Raw genomic sequence first — 18,572 nt, 5'->3', positions numbered from 1 at the left:
TGTTCCTCACTCAAATGTTAAAGTAACTGAATTTGTGTATGGGCCTTGTGTATACAGCTTCTTGAGGACTAGGACTGTGAGTGAAATCTAAACAAAACTGTTTCCAACAGCAGACTCAGGAAACAGACAATTTCCTCTACCCTCATCAAAATTTACTGTGCAGAACTCCAAAGCAGATTTTTAGGGAGCATGGGGACTGCATATGAGAAAAGAGAGAAAGCCCTAGTGCATAAGCAGAAGCTTGCCTGCTTCCCCCACTTTTAGGGACTCTGGCATCCTATACTTGTATTTCTAAAAACTTACCAGCTTTAGTGTTTTTATTCCACTGAAATCACAACTCCTTTAGCAACCATATTAATGTGGCTAACTAAAAAGGGACTTATCAGTCCCTTGATCTCTGTGACCTCTATCTCAATACAATTAGCTTCCAGACCTGAATGATGAACCCTGTTGTCATAGACAGACAGTACAGTTGGCTCTTCTTATACACGGATTTTTTATACATGGATTCAAGCATACACGGTTTGAAAATGTTCAAAAAAAGTATAAATTTCAAATATCAAACCTTGATTTTCCATTTTTTATAAGGGACACCATTTTGCTATGTCATTATATTTAATGGGACTTGAGCATACACGGATTTTGTTATACACGAGGGATCTTGGAACCAAACCCCAGCATATAACAAGGGTTCACTGTACATGATAGGGATTAGATTTGCTGGGGCGGGATACAAACCACCGCTTTGCGGCGCTTCCCCGCCGCCGCCGTTTGCTCCGCACGGGAGCTGCAGCAGCCAGACCACGCGGCTCCCGCACGGAGCAAAAAAGAAGCTCCATTTTGGAGCTTCTTCTTGCGGTGCACTGATGACGTCGCGAAGCGCCGCTGGCGCATTCGCGACGTCATAGGCGCCGCAACATGTCTGGACGCTATGCGTCCAGTACGTAAAGATGGCGGTGCCCATGTGGAAGGGGCGCCGCCATCTTGTACGTATAGGATACGTACTAGGGTTAGGGGGGTGCGGAAGCACCGCCCATTCCTAACCCTAGTACGTATCCTATACGTACTATATGGCGGTTTGTATCCCGCCTGGGATTCCTAACCTCTGCAGGTACAGTGGACCCATTAAAATAGTCCACCCCCACAGACTAATGGATCCAGAAGGACTCCTGAGTATTCTGGGGGATTTTCCAGCTCCTAGAGCTTGTGATTCTATTGATGCCCTTGCTGATCTGTTGAATAGGTCTGGGAAGGGAATTAAAGTATATACTTGTCCAGTTTTGATGGATGCATTCTAGTTTGTTCAACATGATGATATGGACAAGTTTCTTGGAGAGGTGAGGACAAGCACTTGTTAGATGCACGTACAGTCTAGCTAATGAAAGCTGCCAAAGGAAGACTGGCAAAGTGGGTGGTGATGGTGGTTGTAAAGGCTTCTTAGCATGAGAATGACTGCATATACTCATGTATAAATCTAGAAATTTAGGTAAAAGAATTGACCCAAAAACCTGAGTCGATGTATCTATGGATCAATTTAAGTGCTGTATCTTAACTCTTTTTAAAAGAAAGAGCCATCCCCTGGTGAAAGAGGTATATATAAAAGGAAGAAGGAAGAGCCCTCCCTCCAATCCATCTGCCTTGGTCCAGGCCTCAGAGGGAGAGAAGAACCACTGGACCTCATCCCCTTTCCCTCCACCATTCCCTTCTCCTTTTGTTTTGTGTCTTTTGGATTGTAAGCCTGAGGGCAGGGAACTGTCTGATTAAAAATAATAATTGTAAGCCGCCCTGAGAGCCATTAGGGCTGAAGGGCGGGATATAAATACCTAAATAAATAAATAATCTGTCCTGGAAGCACTGACACACACACCCAACTCTCTCATCCAGCCAGCCTTAAGAGTGAGCACAAAGAGTAATGTCTGCTGAAATTATGTAGCTTCTTTGACATTGTTTTGCTTCATCCTTTAGATGCTTTGTTGTATACCCTAAATTTTATCCTCGACTTATCCATGGATCATATCAAAATTCATAATTTTGGCCCCAAAACTCACCCTTGACTTATACATGAGGTCGACTTACAGTCGAATATATACAGTATATTCCAACCTCTCAAATAGAAGTAATTGTAAAACCATTGTTGATAAAATCTTCCCTGGATGCCACTTCCCCCAGTAATTATTAGCCAGTCACTAATCTCACCTTTCTAAGTAAGATTCGAGAGCAGTGATTCATAAAGGAGTGGTGGTGGAAAGATCCAGGGTCGCAGCGAAGGGGAAAGGGAGAGGCAAGGGGGCCTTCAGCCAGAGTATTGGTATGAAAGAGAAATTAGCAGCTTTTAGTACCGTGGTGGGGATGGGGGTTGCATGAAACCTCTTCTCAGAGTCCCTTAAAACCAGCACATAGCCTCACTGAGCACTACGTGGCCTGATGTCTCCCACCCTTCACCTGACATGCAAGCTCACTTCCTTAGCCACAACTTTCACTAGTAGTGGTGGTGGCGGTTGGGAAATTTGCAAGGCTGGGCACAAGGCATTGCTTCTATAATCCAGAATGGCATCATTTTTGGACAGACTAGTTGACTGAACCAACAAGTTAGAGGATGTGGCAGGAGAGAAGAAGTGGCAGCAAAAAAGGAGCTTTCAAATTTGGTACCCTACTTAAGCTTTGCTGGGTCTTGGTTGGCAGACTGGAGCTGCACTGCTGCTCCTGCTTTCTTTCATCAGGCAAACTGAGAGAGGAGATAGAAGAAGAAATGTTGGTGAGGGAAGCGAGACACTTGAAGCTCTGTGGGGAGGATATGTCTCTGGGGAAGGATGGGGAAGAATATCCTGTAGTTAAAATCTCTCCCTTTCCTTTCATGCCAGTCCAGAGCATGTGGCCTCTGTGAACCCCCCCACACACACACACACACGAGCTAGGCCTCTCTTCACACCATTGAAGAAGGCTTGAGAATCCTTCCTTACTAGAGAGAAGCTTCTCCCTTTGAACCTGTTTACCTTGGGAGCAGCAACCAAACACCTGGCTGAGCAGTGACCGAGAAACCTCTTGCATGAGCTGGCCTTTACTGGAAGGGCAGCATGGGTGAGAGGTTTCTCAGTTGCTGGTCTGCCAGTTGTTCATATGCTGTTCCCAGGGTGATCGGGTGCAAAGGGAACAGCGACAGATCACCCAGTCAAGGAGCAACCAAAAAGCCTCTTGCCCAGGGTGCCCTTTGCCACAAGCCTGGCACAGGTGAGAGGATTCTGAGTCATTGCTCAGCCAGCTGCTCAGTTGCTGCTCCCAAGATGATTGGGTGTGAAGAGATCAGCAACCTAAATTGGCTGTTGTGAATTTGCAGAACAGTAAACCTAACATCAAGAAATACACATAGGAGGTGGGGGTGGGGTGGGGTGCTAGGTTTGTTGCCAAGGAGGAAATGGGGTAGTGGCTGGAAAAAGTTTGGGGACCACTGTTCTAGAGCAAGTGGTGGCAACACAAATCTAGGCTTTCCTGGATGAAATGGATTACCTGGATCCATTCCAATCAGTGTTCAGCCTGGACAGAAATCACTTTGGTCATCTTAGTGGATGACCTACACTGGGAGTTGAACAGCAGAGCGCATCCCTGTTGGTCGTCCTGGATCTTTCAGTGGTATTGCTACGACCGACCATGGTATCCTTCTGGGTCATTTGACTGATATGGGGCTTGGGGATATTGCCTTGCAGTGGTTCCATTCTTTATTGGTTGAACATCTCTAGAGGATTATGCTGAGGGACTCCTGTTCAGCTTTTTGGTCAAGAGCCTGTGGGGGCCAAGGGGTCAATACTGTCCCATATCATTTTTAATATCTACATGAAGCCCCTGGAAGAGGCCATCTAGAGGTTGTGGTTGGGTGTCATCAGTATGATGACGATACCCAGATCTGTCTCTTCTTTACAAATGATATCAAGCAGGCTGTAATAATACTGCATCATTGTCTGTGACGCGCTCTATATGGGGCTACCCTTGTGGCAAGTTCAGAAGCTGCAACTAGTGCAAAATACAGCATCCATGTTGGTCGCTGGTAAATCCAGATCGGATCATATAAGACCTATCCTAAAATCTCTCCACTGGCTGCCAATTAGCTTCCAGGTGCAGTGCAAGATGTTGGTTATTACCTTTAAAGCCCTACATGGTTTGGGTCCAGCTTACTTGCAGAAGTGCCTCCATCCATAAAATCAACCCCCACACTCTCAGGTCCTCTGGGCAGAACCTACTGCAGCCATAGAAAACCAGGGTGATTCCCAGGGGACCTTTTCATCAGACACTCCAAAACTGTGCAATGTCCTGCCGGAGGAGATCCGTCAGACTACCATCAAGACAGATCTCTTCTGGTAGGCCTTCCCTGACCGACCGACCCCGCCCCCCCAAAATAAAAGATAACCCCGTCTGCCCATAGTTTTTACTATCTGCCTATCTTTTAACTGTTTAAATTAATTTTAACTTGAACTTGTAATCTAATTGTTTTTTTCTCGAATTTCTAAATAAGTGTTATTTTTTATAGTTTTTTGTGGGTTTTTTCGGGCTATATGGCCATGTTCCAGAAAAGTTTCTTCCTGACGTTTCGCCAGCATCTGTGGCTAGCATCTTCAGAGATTTTTTATGTTGGTGATGGGTTGGGGACTGGGAATATTTTATGATTTACTGTATTTATATTTTTACTATTTCTATTGTAACCCGCCTCGATCCGTAGGGAGAGGCGGGCTAAAGTAATTAATAATAAATAAATTGTTGTTGTTGTCTGGAAGCAGTAAAGGACTGAATGTGAATAGACTGAGGTTTAATTCAGGCAAGACAAAAGTGTTGTTGGTCAGTAGGAAAACCAATCTGGGATTAGGATGGCAGTCTGTTCGGGATGGGATGGCGCTCCATCTGAAACATCAAGTTTGTAGGCTGGGGTGCTTTGGACTCAGCTCTTCTCCTGGAAAGCAAGATTACTGTTGAGAACAGGAGTGCCTCTGCCCAGTTTTGGCTGGTGTGCGAGCTGCACTCTTTCTTGGGGAAGACAGTAACTAAATCCTGAACACAAGGATTCATGCCTTATTTACCTCCTCATTAGATTAATGTAATGGACTCTACATGGGACTGCCCTTGAAAAGTGTTCGGAAGCTGCTGCAGCAAGTGCAAAAGACAAAAGACAGACTGGTGTCAGCTGTGCATTTTAGAGACGATGTACCATTGGTTTTGCAAAACTGAACTGGCTTCCAATTTGCTTCTGAGCTCAATTCAAGGTGCTGGTGTTGACCTACAAAGCCCTAAATGACTTGGGGCCAGAATATCTGAAAGACTGTCTCTTCCCATATGAACCTACCAGAAATCTGAAATCTTCAGGGGAGGCCAAGTTGTGTGTCCCAACACCTCATGAAGTTAATTTGGTAGGTGTAACAAATTTCTCTGTAGCTCCACCTCAGCTGTGGAACTCCCTACACAAAGAAGCTAGGCTGACATTTTCAAGTTTCTGGCAGGCAGCCCAATTAGTACTGTTCTGCAAGGCATTCAGTGTTTGAAACTGCTGTTTTAATACTGGATTCTAGGATTGTTTTTGGAGTAGTACTTTTAGTTTTTAAAAAATCTTTTAACTTTTTTTTAATGTTTTTACCTGTGAATTGTTTTAATTTGTTTTTATTTGTTCATTGTCTCAGGAGTTCTTGCAGGCTGGGAGGCAATAAAGAAATACTTTAAATAAATAAAATAGCAAGTCTCTCTCTCCATCTGTTCACCTCTGCTGTGACTAGTCCCCAATTATTCATGTGATAACATTAACACAGATTTTTATTTGAGCTGTGTCCATTCCTCTAATGCTACTGTTCTAATAGCAAGTTACCCGCATCGGTTACAAGTCAAAGCCATATTTCTACAAATGAAACTTTCTGGAAAGGAGTTTAGAGATTTAAGCAATCCATGGTTCAAAACCATCATTAAGGTTTGGCATAAATGGAAATATATTGTTTCTCCAGACTTGTCATCTATATTTATTTATTTGTATGTCCGTTCTTACACCATTCAAACTTTTCCCACCCAGATAAAATCTGGCAATATAAAGGTTGGGAAGAAAGAGGAATTTACCAAATTAAAGATCTTTTTACAAATAGTAAACCCAGGTCGACTGAGGATTTGATATCAATTCTAAACCCACTGTTAATTTCATTGTATCAATCAAATTATAACATTCTCCTCTAGCTTACTTCAAAAGGGGGAAATGTTGAGAACTATGACCCCCTTCGAAATGCTATGCAGTGATCCTTCTGGAAATGGTAAGGGTTCAGTTTCTTGTATATACCAATATATCTTGACTGACACACATCAAGGCACCAGTAGTACCAAAATAAGCTGGGAAAGTGAATTGAATATACAGTCTGCCCTTGCCTTATGCGGAGAATCTGTTCTGGACACCCCCCCGCCCCGCATAAGGCAAAAAGCGTGTATGCTTGAGCCCCATTAGATATAATGGGGCTTGTGCATGTTGCATGGCCATGCGCACGCACCATATGCTGATTCTCCTGGCAGCTTCCGCGTAAGCTGGAGGTTGCTTATAGCAAGCCCGCCTATGGCACAGGCTCACTGTATTAATATCTGAATCTGAACAGGCTGCTATCTGGTCATCTCCTTTGTTGAAATCAAGATCAGCCCTGACCAGAGAGAATTTTTTAAAGCTGGTCCACAAATGGTACATAACTCCTATCAGACTATCACGGATGATAAAGTCCAAGTCCCCTTTATGTTGGAGAGGATGCCCAGTTCCATAGACATATAACCATATGTGAATCAACTGCCTCAAAATTAATTTCTTTTGGCATGAAGTGTTCAAACAGGTTGTTTTAATTACAAAACAAAAAATCAACTTCTGCCCAGCTCTTTTGTTACTTTCAATTTGCATCAAGGGTAATAAATTTTTATGACACAAAACGCTGATTACTTTTCTTTTGATGGAGGCTTGACTTGAAGTGGCCAAATCCTGGATGACAAGACTTGTGTCCCTAGATAACTGGTGGAAAAGAGTCTGGGGCCAATGGCTAATGGAGAAGTTATTAGATAAAATGAAATGTAATTTAAAACAACCAAACGAAGAACCCTTCTATGAAAAATGGCTTCCTTTTATTGATTTTGTTAATACAAATTTTATAATTGTCCACCCTCCAACTTGCCAGTGGTCACTATGGTCCGATCTATTTCAAACAACTTAAATTGCATAGGACTATATATATGTGATGCTTTTAAAACCTTTGAAAGTTTATTTTATAATTGTAAAATTCTGTAGGGTTTTAGCCATCTTTTATTGTTCTGTTTTTTGTATAATCTCTTAATAAAATATTAATTTAAAAAAATAAATTACATAAGACATACATTCCATACACATTTTTAAATTAATCCTGCTTCTGTAGTTACCTTTTTCAACTCCAGTTAATGGGCGATTAGAAATACAATTGCTATGTTCTGTATCTTCATAGCCATATTCTTCTTCTTCTAACGTCTCAGCATATCCTCCTGGATTATCCCGTCTCGAATATATAAACTGAGCAGCTATGACAAACCAACAGTACAACATTCATTTGTATTCAGTTATCCTACAACTCCCAAATGCTCTTCATATTCTTAAACATAAATCATATTCAAAAATGTTCTAAATAATTATTTTTAAAAGTCTGAAGCACAGCAGGTTATTCTAACAACTCACAAAAGACAGTTCTGAAAGTTTGATTCCCATATCTGGCTTTTCTTATACTTTGCCATCCATATTACAATTAGGTATTATACAAGGGGCAAACAACTGATCCAATTCTAGAGTTTTTCACCTGGATTAAATGTAATTTGATTTTTTTTTTTAAATGAAGCACAGACAGCTGGCCACAGTTGTAGAAAAAGACTTTCAATAGATGATTCCTTAGGAAAAAGAAGCTGATGAACTGCATAGTAGTGATCTTCAGGCAGTAAGATGGAATTTGACATGAATTCCAAAAGTAATCTTAAACAAATTACTTTTAGAATTTATGCCTGAATTAGAACACATCATGAAAAAGGTTTTATACCATGCCCCCATTCTTCCTCCTGCTCATTGCTATGCCACACTGCATTGACACTTTTTTTTAACACAGGCCAGTTTATTACACTAGACATCTATATAGCACCAAAGTAGAAGGCTTCCAGATTCATCATCTCAGAGTTAAATAGGATACTAAACAACAATAATGGTCAAATATGACAAACCTGTTGAGGGTGAAATGCAATAATCATCCTCTACAGACTGTCCATAGAGATCATCTTCTTCAAAATCTAAACAAGGAAAACATAATTAAACTTTTTACAACTGGAATTTTAAATTATTTAACACACTCTTATGGTATTAAGTAATACAACAGTGTTATTTAAAATACTGTTATAGCCAGCCATAAGATACACTAAGGTTAAAAAGCTCTTCTAGCTGGGTACTTAGATATATTTTGGTTTAAAACAATATGCTTTAAGAAACATTAAAAACAACGAACTCTTTCACTCAACACTTCTTTAGGGCCCACCACTTCACAGCCTTCCATCCTCCTCAAGGATGAAACTACATCAGGTGTCTTCCAACTACACTTGGCCCTCCACATTTGCAGCTTTGATACTTACAATTTTGATTATTTGTGAGGTCAAGGCCGCCATGCACGCACACTCCTCCTCCTCCCTCCCGGGTTTTTCCCCATGGGGGAAAAAGCCCAGGAGGGAGAAGCTGGGAAGGGTGCATGCACCACCCCTGCACCTTTCCTGATCAGATCGCTGATTTCCCCAGGTACTGAACTGCTCGGGAAAGGTGAGGGAATGCATCCACCCCCTCCCCTTTCCTGGACGGATGGGTACCTCGGCAAGGCAGGCAGCCATCTGCCCAGGAAAGGAACTTGGAGGGATGAATCCATCCCCTTTCCCAGCCCTTTTCCTGGGCAGCTGGGTGCCTGGGAAGGCAGGCAGACATCGTTCCAGGAAAGGGGTGGGGAGCCACTTAAAAGGGTGGAAGGGTGGGGGAAGAAGAGGAGCATGCACACCTGTTTCTCTTCTCCCTCCCACCCTTCCCTTTAACTGGCTTCCAGGGGGGTGGGGAAAGGGGAGTTATTCGTGATTTTGCACCCCTAACTTCCGTGAATGTGCAGGGCCAAGTGTATTCCTTTAATCCTCTAAACCTAATGCTCACCACTCACACACAGATTTCCTTGCAAAAACACATTACTTCCAAATTATACAAAAATTCAACACAACTTTAGACAAAGGCAAGCAAAGGTCAAATGTTTCTACAAAATAAGGCCAGATATTGATGATGCACAACTGCTGGATCCTATGGCTTCTACACATTTGGAAGTAATGTGTTTTTGCAAGGAAATCTATGTGTGAGTGGTAAGCATTAGGTTTAGAGGATTAAAGGAATACACTTGGCCCTGCACATTCATGGAGGTTAGGGCTGCAAAATCACAAGGCCCCATACAGACTGCCAAAATAAAGCTGCTTCGGGACACTTTGGAGGTATGCTGTTTAAATGTTGCATGCGTCCTAAGAGTCTGGAAGCTGCACCAAAGCCACGTTCCAGTCCTTAGGACTAGATCGTGGCTTTCGTGTGCCTTCTGGATTCTTAGAACGCATGCAACATTTAAACAGCATACCTCGAAAGTGTCCTGAAGCAGCTTTATTTTGGCAGTCTGTATGGGGCCAAATTCATCATACCCCACCTGCACCTTAAGATAGTTACTCAAGAGAGCTATACCATAGAAGGCTGCATGAGGAGGACAGGAAGAAGTACTGTATTTCCATTTATCTAGCATTAGATACCAAAGTATACTATTTGATCATGGCTTGGAAAAATCTTCCTATATAAATTTGATTTTGTGTAGATTTTTGTCTTCATAATGCTGTACTGGCCATTCTTTACAGTAGACCATATTCTAATTCAAGAAGACAATCTGAGCTAAAGCTCCAGTATTAAAATGATGCTCATATTTAAATAATGAATAAGGCAATTCTATCTGCCTCTGCAGTGTACCAACACTGGAGCTTTTGACAAATGCAAAGTCCTACCTGTATGAGGAGAGAAGCAAGAAAGGGGCCACTGAAACCAATTGGGAGGAACTGATTTACCTCCAGGACTCATCAGCCAATCTGAAGACATACCTCACCACCAGGAGAGTGGTAGCTCCTGCAAATACACAACTTCTCCCAGCATGCCTCCTTTTAGCCTGCCAGAAAGGAACTGCTATGTAAGTTTTGGCATGGAGAGAAGAATTATAGGCAAGATCTCCCTTTCCATGGACCAACGTATCTATGTCTCTGCCTTCTAAGGGACAACTGTGAAGAATCCTACTTCTCCTGGGACATTCTCTGAGGATTCACAGTTCTGCAGCCTTACTCTCAACTTTACTTCTTTTACTGGCTGTAGAATTTTTTGAAATAGAACCATAGAGAGTTTTAAGGATATCAATTTGCTAATTTCAACTCTTTAAGAAGCCAGTCCTCACATGACTCTTTTTCTTTAGGGGAGATACAGCAGTCTACCATCATCTGCAGTTGTGCTCCCCATGGTTTCAACTGTGGTCTGAAAATATTATTGATATTTGAGTACTATCCATAGTTTCAGGCATCCACTGGGGGACTTAGAACATACCCCCCTACAGATAAGGGGGGACGACTTGCTTATTTATTTACTTGCTATTACTCAAGTCTTTCATGCCATCTTCACCAAGTTGTGCTTCTGTTTAAAATCATACATTTTTAAAATAATAGTTATAAATGCAAGGGATCAAATAAACTTTCATTATAGTAGTTTTTGGAATGATTGTGATGTCATAACTTGTTTCATATAATCTAAGTGCAATTCTCTACAGGAATCCTAAGTCAAGGGAACATTTCTAAGTAAGTATAGAATTGGAGTCTAAGGAGTGAAGCAGACCTGCGGCTAGGAGCAACCTCTGGCCACGCCAGCCACGATCGGGCCCAGGACCACAGCGATGGCCCACTCTCAAAGTTGGCAACTGCTGCAATAGCGAATGAGCTGCTGGTAGCAGCAGTTTTTACCTGCTCCTTTTGCCGGTGGATGCAGATCGCCTTCGGCAGTCTCAGAGAGGCTCCTGGCCACTCCGGGGGCTTGCGTCATTTGCACGCCATTCTCTCAAAGTGTTTCAGGCCTAAGAATAACTAGCAACTTCCATTCACTATTACTTATATGGTAGCTTGAAAAATATGATTTAGGTATCAATGCCTAACCCTATTAGCAAACCCTCCTAATTTGGTATCACCGGCAAATTCGATAAGCATGCCCTCTATTCCATCATCCAAGTCATTGATAAAGATGTTGAATAGCGCTGGGCCCAGGACAGAGCTCTGTAATATCCCACTGGTCACTTCTGTCCAAGATGAAGAGAAGCCATTGCTAAGCACCCTTTGAGTTCAGCTGGTCAACCAATTACAAATCCATCTAAGAGTTACATTGTCTAACTCACATTTTACTATCTTTTTTGCAAAGATATCATGACGGACCTTGTCAAAGGCCTTACTGAAATCAAGATATGCTACGTTCACAGCTTTCCCTTCATCTACCAAGCTTGTAATTATCCCCCCACCCCCCCAAAAGAGGGATTAATCTGGCATGACTTCTTTCTGAGAAATCCTTGTTGGCTTTTAGTGTTTTCCAATGATAACATTGCTCATTGCAATCAGATGATGCTACCTTTTTATATAGTAGCATGTTAATGAGAAATTATAGTACAGTACTTTTAATAATTACTTCCAGTATTTTAAAGCAGAACATCTGCAGGCACAACAGATAACTAACTACAGTCATCCCGCCCTTTACACAGGGGATTCATTCTGGAGTCGCCCATTTAAGGGGAATTTCGCATATGCTCAAATCCCATTCAGTACAATAAGGTGTGCTCCCGTGGCACCCCATTGTTTCGATTGGGGCTTGCCTTCCACGTGAGCTCAGGTCCACGGAAGGCAAGCCCGTGGAAGGGGCGGGCCAGCTGATATGTGAATACCATATTTTAAACGCAGATCTGGAAGCGCAACATAACTATATTTGTAAGCATTATTAAAAAACATATCTTTTATCAGAAACATTTAATTCATAAGCTTTGAACCAAATCATCACTCACCAATAAAATAAGCTTTTACATCACCTCTTGATGTGCAATCCTAAAACATTATCTGGAGCTGTTAGGTTTATACACTCCAGTCACAGACAGGCTTTTAATACCTCCTCTTCCTTTCAACATGACTCAGCCAGCTGCCTCTGTTTACAAGGATGCCAGGCTTGACGTAACATCCACACCCTTTTTGATTCTAGCACTAACAACAAAAAGGCATGCCATTCTCTAGTCATGGAGGCACATTAGTTTGGCTAAGAGCCTCTGCTTGTCCTCTTTTCCAGAGTTTTGCCTTGTGGCAGCAACAGCAGAGCTGTGTTGTTGTTGTTTTTATTTGTCTTAGTAGCCATCATCAGACAGTTCAGCACCCCAAGGTGCATCTCTGCTGTTGTTGTGGGTCTTCAAGTCTTTTTAAACTTATGACATCCCTAATGTGAACCTATTACAGTATTGGGTTTTCCTGGCAAGTTTCTTCGGCGGGGGGGGGGGGGGAATGCCATCCTCTGAGGCTGAGAGACTATGCCTTGCCTAAGGTCACCTTTGCAATCTTCATATGGCATCTACACTATAGACATAATGCCCTTTGAGTAGTGTAGCTCCATCCTATGGAATCCTGGAATTTGTAGTTTCACAAGGTCTTTGGCTTTATCGGCCAAAGAGTGCAGGTGCCTCAGCAAACTACAAATCCCAGGATTCTGTAGGATAAAGCCATGGTATTTAAAGTATCAAACGGCATTTTTTTAGTATAGTTGTTGTGTGCCTTCAAGTCATTTCTGACTTATGGCAACCCTAAGTTCATGGGGTTTTCTTCAAAGCGGGTTTGCCATAGCCTTCCTCTAAGGCTGGGCCTGGTCTCCAGAGCTATAGTCCAACACTCAAACCACTCCACAATGCTGCCTGCATTATTTCTACAGCGTAGTTCAGTAGTTCTCAAATGTTGGTCTTCCAGACATTTTAAACTTCAGCTTCCAGAAGCCCTAGCCAGCTTGGCCAATGGTCAGGAATTCTGGGAGCTGAGGTCAGAAACCTCTGGAAGACCAAAGTGTGGGTGGATGTACCCCTGATCTGCCAGAACACTTCAGTTTCAAAAGGGCTGCAACCCCTGCCAAGAGCCAGCTGTAGGGTTCAAAATCCCAAAGCCACCTGGACCAGGGTGACCAGATGTCTTAACCTGCAAAGGACAAGGCACACAAAACGTAGGGCATTCAAGCAAAAATGGAGAACATGACCAAATAAAAGCTAGACATTCATGCTTCCTAGTCATGCTCAAGAGAGCCAGCATGGTGTAGTGTGTTGAGTGTTGGACTAGGACTCTGGAGACTAGGCTTCGGTTCCCTGCTCAGCCATGAAAACCCACTGGATATCCTTGGGTGAGTCACACACTCTCAGCCTCAGGGGAAACGGAGATGGCAAACCTCCTCTCAACAAATCTTGCCAAGAAAACTCCATGATAGGGTCACTGTAGGGTTGCTCTAAGTCTGAAACTTGAAGATACACCACACACAGCCATGCTCCAAATGGAGGACATTTTGTTATTCCTCCTGGACAGAAGCCTGAAATGGAGGACAGGTCCTAATAAAAGGAGGACCTCTGGTCACCCCCTCAGAGAAAAATCAATCCAGGCTCCTTAGCCCTGGTTCAAAATGGAGGACTTTGGGGGCTTCCTCCTGGGCAGAAGGCTGAAAGGGAGGAGAGCCCTGGGGAAAGGAGGGCCTGGGATGCCCTTGGCCTGGCCCTCCTCTCCTCTCCTCTCCTCTCCTCTGAGGAGAGCCACTCAAAGGCCGGGGGGAGGGGCTCTGAGGGGGCTCACTTCCTCGAGAGCCCCGCCCACCTCCCCTCAACCCAATCTCGTTCTTCCCCCGCACTGCTGGCGTCACCAGGCGTGCCAGTGACGTCACTGACCCTCCCCTCCCACCAAGAGGCCCTGCTGCCAGGCTGTTGCCGAGACCTCCTCCCTCAGAAGGGGAGAGGAGAGGGGCCTGGGCAGAGGGACGCAGCCCTTCTCTCTCTCTCCCCTCTCTCTATATATATACCTTCGTCGTAGTTATAGCCACGCACGTTCCTATGCCGGGCCATGATGACGATCCGAGGTCGATGCACGAGGCCGGGCCTTCTTACGCCCCGAAGAGTTGCCTCTCAGAGCGTCCCCGAGACGCCATGTTTTTCGGCCTACCTAGTGACACCTCATTCTCCTCCCACTGCGAGGCAAAGCGCGCATGCGCCGTTCGGCTCTTCCTCGTTCGGCCGCGAGCGCGCATGCGCGACTCCTCCCCTTCCCCCTTTCAGTGTGTTTTTAACGGCAGCTCGGAGCCGCGGCGCGTGTCGCCCCGGTCCAATCCGGCGTGGTCTTCGTTTGTTGGTGCTGGCCCTGGGTGACGTCACGGATTGGCGACCAATCAGCATCCAGGACGGCCGCCTTGTGCTCAAAAGGCCCTTCTTCTTTGGTTCGTCTTCTCAGGGCCAAAGAACACACTGCAGAGACAATTCAGCTTGAGACCACTTAAACTGCTCTGTCTCAATGCTAGGGAATTGTGGGAACTGTAGTTTTGTGAGGCATTGAGCCTTCTGTTAGAGAGCTCTGGTGCCACAACAAACTACAGTTCCCAGAATTCCCTGACACTCAGCCAGGGCAGTTAGAATGGTTCCAAACTGGATTATTTCTGCAGTCTGCAGTGTCCAAATAGGTGCCTAGGGTCGCCATAGTGGAAAATGGAGGTGGCTTCTCAGCCGTTTTTGTGTGCCTTCAAGTCATTAACGACTCATGGCGACCCTGAGGCGAAGCTATCCTAGGGTTTTCTGGGCAAGGTTTTTTCAAGGGAGTTTGGTTTTTTTGCCATTGCCTTCCCCTGAGGCTGAGAGAGTGTGACTTGCCCAGGGCCACCCAGTGGCTTTTCATGGCTGAGCCAGGTCTCCCAATGTCTTAGTCCACTCATCACACTGACCCCCACATTACCATTGTTACCTCTGCCACAGGGTGACCGGCTGTCATAACCGCAAAGGAGGACAAGGCACCTCAAAATGTGGGACGTGACCAAATAAAACCTAAAAACATGAATTCGTGCTTCTTACTCATGCTCAAATGCACCTTCTAGGATTCCTCCTGGGCCAAAGGCTGAAATGGAGGACGTGTCTTGGAAAAAAGAGGACCTCTGGTCGCCCTGAGCTAAAACCGCTCATTTAAAAATTCATGTTCTGTCGTCTTGCTTCAAATGGAGGACATTTTGGCATTCTTCAGAAGGTTGGAATGGAGGATGTGTCCTGCAAAAGGAGGACCTCCGGTCACCCTGCTCTACCATTATCGGTTGTGAATCTCCTCAGGTGTCGCTGGTCAGGGAAGCAGCAACTGCTGAAATTCCCTCTTGTATACAGCCACGAAAAGTGTGACTGTATCCAGTTTTCAATATGACCCAGAGACATTTTCTCAACACCTCAGAGTCACAGGGGAAAGGAGAGAGGCACCTGCTACGTCTTTAATATTGTTAAGTGTTTCTGCAGACCTACACACCTTTGCCCTGAGAGAAATTCTCACTCAACCAAGAGCACCTCTGCACTTTAGAAATAATGCAGTTTGACGCCGCTTTAAGTGCTCTCGTCGCGCCACCCTCTGAAATCTTGGGATCTGTAGTTTTGCAAGGTCTTGAGCCACCACTTCCAAAGTGTACTGCTCCCAGGATTCTGTAGGATGGAGCCATGGCAGTTAAAAGTTATCATACAGACAGACCAAAATAAAGCTGCTTCGGGTCACTTTGGAGGTAGGCTGTTTAAATGATGCATGCGTCCTAAGAGTCCAGAAGCCATGCCAAAGCCACGCTCCAGTCCTAAGGACTAAACCACAGCTTTAGCGCAGCTTCTGGACTCTTAGGACGTGTGTGTCATTTAAACAACATAACTCAAAAGTGACCCAAAGCAGCTTTATTTTGACCTGTATGTATGGGGCCAAGTATAGGCCTAGACACACACATTTCATTCTGCACCAGCTATTAGGTGGCATTTTTTCCCCAGACTTAATATGTGATATAATGGACTTAGCCATTTTAAGTTCTGTGGCCGAGTTTTCTTTAAACTACATTACATTACATTACAGTCAGCCCTTCTTATACATGGATTTTTAATACATGGATTCAAGCATCCACAGTTTGAAAACATTCAAAAAAAAGTATAATTTTCAAATATCAGGCCTTGATTTTCCATTTTTATAAGGGACACCATTTTGCTATGCCATTATATTTATTGGGACTTGAGCATCCATGGATTTTGTTATACACGGGAGATCTTGGAACCAAACCCCAGTGTATAACAAGGGTCCACTGTATTTCTACAGTGTAGATGCACCTCCAGTGGGGCTTATTTGCGAGTAGCCATGTCTAGGGTTGCACCATAAATTGCACCATGCTCTAGGCTTCAGGAATGCTTATGTATTTCGTTTTTAGAAAAAAAGAAGTTATCTACTATAGTCACAGTCACTCTCATTTCATTCTGTACCAGTTATTGTGTGTGAGTTTTTTCCCCATACTTAATATGTGGCCAGTAGACTTGGCCGTTTTAAGTTCTGTGGCCAAGCAGTATGTCAAAACAAAAAAGTGCTTCTCTTATCTAAGTGCTTGGAGTAGATAATACTGTTCTTCCTTCATGTTTTTATTTTACAATTACTCCCAAAAGTGTGAGGCAACAATTCTGAGGTAGCTCAGGCTAAGGTCCCAAGACTGTATACTGAATGTGGTAATGTGAAGATTACCTGGAAATCTCATTTAAGCAGGCTTCTATCTAAATCATCTGTACAGAATTGTATTATGCATAACAAATGCAACCTGGCTTCCCTGCTATAGTTACAATAGTCACTGCCATGTAGGGATGGAAATTCTTGATTTCTCCCACTTCAGGACAGATGCCAAGGAAAAGGCATCAGTATTTCGTTCTGTTGTGTCAAAATATTTGGGATTCTTTTTTACTCACAAAGGATGGAAAATTCACCACTACATTTAAAAAATGCAATTTCAGGAAATGCTGTTTTACTTGGAATGGCATAACAGTGGTACTCAGACTTTTTACCCTTGAGAGCACCCTTTACATCTACATGTGGATGTTTTGCCTACCCCCACTCAACATATTATATTAATAAAACTATTTTGTTTATTTAGTGTGCATATTTTCATTTGCACAGTCACATACAATCATATTTTAATGTTTTATAAGGAAATATTGCTCAAATTATAGCAGTTTTATTTAAGTAAATTCAATATTTAACTCAACATACATGTAAATTTTACACATAAAATTTTTGGAAAGATTGTTTTTAAATTGTATTGTTTTATACTTTGTTTGCCACCTTGAATCCCTATATTGGGAGAAAGGCATGATATAATATAATAATAATAATAATAATAATACAGCTCTCATGCTCCCCAGGTGTTGTGGCCCACCCTTTGAGAACCACTGGTATAACTTTCTGGGCAAAAGCTGCACAGTTTTAGGTCTTCCTTCAGCCAGAACTGTTTCATTTTGCACAACATTTTGAGCAAGACAGCACAGGAATGGAAGGATTTTATACCAGGAATGAATAATTAAAGGTGTATTGCATGCTGGAATGTTGGAGCTGGATTTCTAGTCCTACCCCATTCCCACTGGGACTTTTGCCCTTGAGAGAACTGGGCATATTCGGGGGGGGGGGGGGGCTCTCAAATCTCTCCGTAAGCAAGTGACCACTACAAATCAGGGGCATTTTAACCCGAATTCCCTCTTGCAGAAATTGGTTTTAACATGAAGGTGCCTGGCTGTCAATCAAATTTAGTTCCGCGATCATCATAGGTGAAGTTTGCAGCACTCATTGGGGCATCGGAAATGTGCTTCCCCCCTCCTTTATTTTAAAGAGCCAGGTGCCAGAATGCACAGATTCTGTCAAATTAAAAACCTCCTCTGTGTGTGTGTGTGTGTGTGTGTGTGTGTGTGTGTGTGTTGTGGGCATTTGGGTCAGTGCAGGTTATGATCTGCCCTTGGCCCCATTTTCAACCCCAAAATGCAAGCTCATGCCATCTCTGCATCCTGTATTCCCCCTTCTTGCCACCCCAGAATGCCTCATACACTAATAATAATAATAATAATAATAATATTCCTCACCTCGGAATGTCAGAAAAGGATGCGACGCCATGCATTCTTTTGGCTACCCCTGAATTGCTTAGAGAAGTAGCAAAAGCATGTATCAATTTACCAATTTGCCAAACTGGAAGGAGAAACATTGTAACATTCAAATTGTAGCATTCATTCACAAAGGAAAAAAATTTTTTTGCAAAGTACTCTTTGCAACATTTCCTCTTTGCTGGAAGCGAGGAAATGAAAGGGAAAGTGAACAAGCAGTTATCCACATTCTATCTATCTATATATCTACCTCAAGCGAAAAACATGCACATTTTTTGCCAATATAAAAAAGGGGGGGGGGAGTGCCTGGTGCGAGCTCCGTTT

General features: G+C 43.4%; 1 protein-coding gene across 3 annotated transcripts in view; it reads right to left on the bottom strand.

Annotated features, from left to right (window-relative positions):
- The window catches only part of HBS1L (HBS1 like translational GTPase), a 57,438-nt gene extending 43,090 nt beyond the window's left edge, over positions 1–14,348 (bottom strand). The window contains exons 1-3 of one of the 3 annotated variants that reach the window (XM_089530329.1): positions 14,150–14,348; positions 8,221–8,286; positions 7,402–7,536 (exon numbers count right to left, since the gene is read on the bottom strand). In XM_089530329.1, the coding sequence (XP_089386455.1) occupies positions 7,402–7,536; positions 8,221–8,286; positions 14,150–14,192 (244 nt within the window). In that variant the 5' untranslated portion in view covers positions 14,193–14,348. Of the gene's footprint in view, positions 1–7,401; positions 7,537–8,220; positions 8,287–14,149 lie in introns of those variants that run through there. The other 2 variants (XM_089530328.1, XM_089530330.1) reach the window with 2 other exon arrangements.
- Between the last annotated feature and the right edge of the window lie 4,224 nt (positions 14,349–18,572).

The sequence above is a fragment of the Sceloporus occidentalis genome, unplaced genomic scaffold (assembly GCF_023333645.1).
Source record: "Sceloporus occidentalis isolate IW3139 unplaced genomic scaffold, rSceOcc1.0.p SCAF_6, whole genome shotgun sequence".
NCBI classification, from domain to species: domain Eukaryota; kingdom Metazoa; phylum Chordata; class Lepidosauria; order Squamata; family Phrynosomatidae; genus Sceloporus; species Sceloporus occidentalis.
Note: the sequence above shows the minus strand (reverse complement) of the source record. Positions and strands in the feature narration are given on the sequence as shown.